This window comes from Wyeomyia smithii, chromosome 1 (assembly GCF_029784165.1).
Source record: "Wyeomyia smithii strain HCP4-BCI-WySm-NY-G18 chromosome 1, ASM2978416v1, whole genome shotgun sequence".
NCBI classification, from domain to species: domain Eukaryota; kingdom Metazoa; phylum Arthropoda; class Insecta; order Diptera; family Culicidae; genus Wyeomyia; species Wyeomyia smithii.
In genome coordinates this window covers 190,335,177-190,340,949 of record NC_073694.1, presented here as the reverse complement: position 1 = coordinate 190,340,949, position 5,773 = coordinate 190,335,177, and the positions used below count along the sequence as shown (strand labels likewise).

The 5,773-nt window shown below is 44.2% G+C and overlaps 1 protein-coding gene across 1 annotated transcript; it reads right to left on the bottom strand.

Annotated features, from left to right (window-relative positions):
* Positions 1-4,218: 4,218 nt before the first annotated feature.
* On the bottom strand, positions 4,219-5,773 carry LOC129717950 (alpha-amylase A-like). Its single transcript, XM_055668252.1, has one exon. It carries the CDS (start codon positions 5,721-5,723, stop codon positions 4,248-4,250), a length of 1,476 nt encoding a protein of 491 aa, XP_055524227.1. The 5' UTR covers positions 5,724-5,773; the 3' UTR covers positions 4,219-4,247.

Below are 5,773 nucleotides of genomic sequence, written 5' to 3'. Positions count from 1 at the left end.
GAAAAGTTTCGTCGTGCGTCCTTCTGGCAAATAAAACTGGCTTATTTTTTGGTAAGAGGAAGTCACGCAAAGGTATTTGTAGATTTCAGCGTAAGGAAGGTTAACTGGTGGGAAGCCTGAGAATAAACCCATGCTTAAAAGTCCTTTTTGACATCGGATGGCCTGGTTCTACTAAGATTCGAACCCACGACCATCCGCTTGACAAAGCGGACTCTGTAACCTTGCGGCTACGCAGCTCCCATGCTACCTTACCAGGGTTGCGATACCTACATCCTGCTGATGGGGCTGTCATTTTAGGTGTAGCTGGCGGGATACAGCATTCCATAATTCAGCCGCCCGCTCCAGATCAGACGCTGTTGTACGCCGCCCCTACTATGGGGATACAGCCGCGTACGACCCCTTTCCCAGTCAGCATACGACCATAGTTTCCACCGGGGGTTGGTTACCCGATCTCCGCTAAGGTTACTTGTATTCCGGTCGGCACCTCGTGGAGGTTGGGATAGGAGTTGCTGGACAGAGGTGAATGGCCACATTAGGGTCTCAAGTCAACCAGTAAGGTATGCTGCCGAATATAAAATACTAAGAACAATCCAGATATTAAAATGGAACGGAATAATCGGCATGGACCTAGGCGAACGAAAAAGGACGACGATTGTTGGAAACTCGGTACATGGAATGTGGGGACTCTACTCGAACCGGTACGTGCAGAAAAATCCTGCAGAAGGTGAATGTGGAGGTTGCTGCCATACAGGAGGTGAGGTGGCCGAAAACGGGAGAACGCGAATTCCGGGCAGTAGAGCCTATTGCGGGCACTTTATTTAAGTAGGTACCACATATATTACCGGGGTGACGTGAAAGCAGAAAGGGGAGTTGGTTTCGATTCTATGAGTTCCTGGAAAAGACGTATAATGAGTGCCCAGGACACGACATCAAGATCATCATCGGGGATGCAAATGTGCAGGTCGGGTAGGAAAACTTTTTCTGATTGATGGTCGGCACTTTTCAGACGTTACAGACGTGAGGCCGTTTATAGGACCAAACGTTGATTCGGATCATAATCTCGTGGTATCCAAGATTCGCGCCCGGTTGTCCAACGTGTTAAAATCCAGGACGGCAAGAAGGATACAGTTGAACCTCCAGTGGCTATCAACTGGAGAAATGGCTACAGAGTACCTGCAGAAGGTTGAACTTATAAGGTTACGAGAATAAGACTCCCCCTTTGAATCTCAGGGATTCGGTGCGCGTCTAAATTTAACCGATACCTTGGAACCATTCCGAGAATAGGAACCCAGGTGTCGTGAACCGATTGTGACTTTAAACTTTCGTGTCGTAGGCCTTTCCTGACCAAAGCTTCGCTCCTTGCTGCTGCTGCTGGATAGACATCAGTAGCGTCCCACGCTTTTCGTTTTTCTTCGCTGCATCCTGGTTGTCGGGTTTCCTCGCTGGCAAAGAAGCGGATTTCGGCTTCTTTGCTTTCTCGCCGCTTCCCATCGCCAAAGATCGTCCTTGGTTCTTCTCCATGGTGTGGTGCCGTTGAAATTCGTCACAAGAATGAGCCCCAGTAAGGCTAACACACGCTTATATAGCATTCCCCGCTTGCTTCATCACATGAACGAATATTTTCCCCTCAACAAGAATTCCCCTCAAACGAATGACAGTCCTATTAGAATATAAAATTCCACTTCAACTTGCAAAGAGAACGGAAAGAGGATTTCTTTTCAGGGGAGTAAATGCTTACGTGTAATATCCTGATTTATTTTCATTCATTTAGTTTATTTATTATTATTTTTTATTACTCCTGTGTTCTTGTCTCCCACACCAGGGACTTATCAACTTAAGCAAAGAAAAAATAATATATCGTTGGTTCTAATTCCTAATTTCTATAATTTCTAATTCCTAAGACTACTATTTACACTATTTAAAATTTGTACAATTCGCGAATCTTCTTATGCATCGATTTCCCTCGTCGCAGTATGTACACACACTATCCGCATCAAGCTTGACTGACCGGGATCGCAGCGACGACGCTCAACTCCAGCAACAATACCAAAACCTCCCGTCCTGTGGGATACACTACCTTTAGATGTTGGTTTAAATTTGAAATTCAATCACTTCACACCTTTTTATCAAATTTTTATTTGAGATACACTTCTACCTTCTACGTTCCACAGACTTTCAAAAAATATATTTTCTGTTTACTTGATTGGCTATGCTTCTGCATCCGCCAGCTTTAGACTTCTGTTTCTCCAAAAAAGTGACGACGCTTTCTAATCGCTTATATAGCACTAATCTCTTGTTTTTCTCATTTAAATTTTCAAAACGGAAACTCTTTCAGAGCTTCAGCTTTACTCAGGGATTACTCTTTAACCATCAATTTCCATTGTTCCAAGCGGTATATGCGTTATCAGCAGTTATCTCCTTTTAACTTCCCCTCAACATTCATCGACTGGGTTCATTTCGAGCAAGACGGATAGTTTGAAAGTGATCTAAGTATCGATCGATCATCGGCCATCTTCCATTGATTGCTGGTTTGTTTTGACTTCCCCGTTCGTGTTTAATAGTGAACTGAACGGCATCATGATGGTATGCTTTTAGGTAAGTAGCTTAATTCCTCAAATTATCCGTTCTTTGCTTCTCATAATCCTATTTCTACATAAACTAACCGAAACACTTATTTTTTGTTTCTTGCTATTTTTCAGGCGAAATGGTTCCGCAGTCCGCAAACAGCAACGCAGAGGCAGCTTACAAACTGCAGCCATGAACCGAGTGGAATGGAGACGGCTGTTACTTACAGCAAAAACACCACGGCTTTGGAGTGTTTGGTAAGGTAAGTAACCATACTTTACAAGAAATATGTCACTACTTCAAATACACATCTACGCGAGTGTCTGCCGTGCATTCTACGGGGAATCATCGACAACAATATTTTTTTCCATTATTTCCTCGGCACGGTGCTTTGATATGAAGGCGTTCGCAGCAACAATCTCAAACGTACACGGATGACACACGGCACGGGCACGGCACTGAAACAATAGGAATATAGCGCTCAATGCACATCAAATCGTTTTCATATATGCTCGCGTTGTTGATATTGTTCCTTACTAAAAAACAGTGTTTTTTCACGAAGCTAAGGCTCTCGACTTTGGTGCTTGCCGAAGTATGAAACACCAGCGTTGTAAATATAAAACCAATACTGGCACCGGTGTTTCAATCGTGGCCTCGCGTGCCGTCGTGATTCACACTGACACCAAAGATGACTAGAGCAAGATACCTGACTTCCAGTTTTTTCATACATTTTGCCCACGGTACCTTTACAACGGTTAGTGTTGCCATCTGATGACATGGATGCGCATAAAACTGTGGTTATTAGCAAAATCGATTTATCGTGCATAATCCGCCAGACGAAAATGAAAACTAGATGGCTGCACCCTATAAGGATAATGAAAATTGGATGGCCACACCATGCAATAATATTAAAAATTAGATGGCATGACCATACAAGGATATTGAAAAAATAATGCTTCACCTTTCGCCACCTTGCCTTCATCATCAAATTACCAGTATACAAATTAGTTCGAATTTTGTTCACGCACAGTGATAATCGCGTCCGCTGCATACTGCAAGAGTCAGGTGTCTTGTACTAGTCATTTTTGTTGACACTGAGTAATAGTTGTAATACACTCGGGTAGCACCGTGCGGTGTTTTCACAATGATTGAAACTAGATTTGTTCCGCTATAGCTTCCTAAACTTCCGTAATACCATCACTATAATTAAATGACATAGATGGTCATTACAAGACTACGCAATTGATGGAACAAAATTTTATTATCAAATATAATGAATACAAATCAGTGACGCTCTACTAGGAGTCTATACTTCTCTAACCACTCCGTAGCGTTTCTAACAGAGATTCTTGTCTCCTAATCCTATAATAGAACGAACTAAAATTACCATTAACCACTTTTTTGGTAGGTTGTTATTGGGTCTAGTATTGTGTTTACTTATACCAGTTACGTCGATCGATGAGTTTTCCATTGAAGTTTTGATGAACCTTCTGATACGGGGAGAATGTGTTGAGAAAGAACGAAAAAATACTCATGGAATACGTACTCTATCTGCAACATATAACACGTCTCTCAGTCGAAATTTTCCACGAGTGTTTAGCATGTGTTAGGTATAGAAGTTCTTCAATTCTAGTCTAACCATCAACACGAAAGTGTGCACACGAATATAATCTTCTTTATTTTTATAGTCTCGAATCCTCATGGATAGCCAGTACGCCATCGTCCGCTCCCGATGCAATAAAGATGTTTGCCATGCCGTCACCACCAACGGTAACCACACTGCCAGTGCAACTGCCTCCAGATTTGCCACCAGAGATAACGTCACAGTAACTTCCCGCTGGTAAGCACGTCTGCAGAGACTGATTCATGTCATAGCCCTCCAAATTAAACGCAACAAATCCTCGAGAACCACGGCAGAAAGCGATTTGTTGTCCTCCATTAGACCACCAGTCATTCAACCCGGTTCCAGCGACGACATTGCGGAATCCAACCATGTGGAAAATCTGTCGCCAACGATGCTCGCACACCCACCCGTTTCCGCACGTTCCGTCTGCATTTATCGACGGTGGTACGAGATTTCCACTGCCGTCCTGTGGCGGACCCTGATCACCATCATCGAAAAAGAAGGAACTCATCACTCGGGGAATTCCGTACGGATGGGCCAACATGAAAGCGGTAGCCATCTTGTAATTTTTAGACACCTTATGTGTCAAAACATTATCTCCTCCAGCACCATGTCCACGCTGATTATCATGATTGTCAACGAATACAAGACCAAGATAAGACGGTAGGAATCCCCACTCTTCTCCCCAGTTCACGAGATGGCTGAGGCTATCATAGCCACGAAAAACTCGTCCAATTTCAGCGGAAAAACGAAACTCGGTCACTGTACCTAAATGAGTGTACTCGTATTTGGAAATAGCTTCACCGCCTAAGTCAATAACTTCCTGAGTTATGAAAGGTCTTGCACCACTTGCAAATCCATGATCGGTATTCAAATTATTGAGTCTTCCGTATACATGCTCCAGGTCTCCCGGCCACATGTGCTTAACCGCATCAACACGGAAACCAGCAATACCGTAACCAATACACTTATTCATCAAATCTACAATGCGATCTCGGACCCAAGTCGTTCCCAAAGCTAGATCGGGTAATCCTACAAGCCAGCAGTTGCGCACCTGTTCAGCGTTGTTGTAATCAGTGATCTCACAAAACGGGTTGAAATCGCCGCTCCCGTATGGAACTGCGGGGAACTCTAATCCATTCACCTGGGAACCTCCGGTTCCAGTTCCCGAAACAGCAGCCATATGATTGATGACAATATCCACATAAATGCGCACTCCAACTTGGTTACAACGCCATACCATACTCGCGAATTCCGCCTCAGTTCCTGAGCGTGTGTTCAGATGGTACGAAGCAGGCTGATAGCGCTCCCACCAGGGTCTTCCAGAAACGATGATGTTTTCCGTCGGCGGAGAAACTTGCACTCCGGCGTAACCGTTCGGAGCCAAAAATCTTTCACACTCATCCGCGATGTCGTTCCATTTCCACTCGAATAGATGCACAATACCACTGCGGCCTGCCCATTGATGCGTGTCGAACTGGGCCGATCCCAGTGTGGCAAGGCCAATCACCAGCAACGTCGCAAAAATCTTCATTGTCAATGCACTGAACACTGTCTACACCGAGTCCCAGACTTAGCCGTTAA

Coding starts and splice junctions, on each gene's coding strand:
- LOC129717950 (XM_055668252.1), bottom strand. CDS start 5,723: ATGAAGATTTTTGCGACGTTGCTGGTGATTGGCCTTGCCACACTGGGA.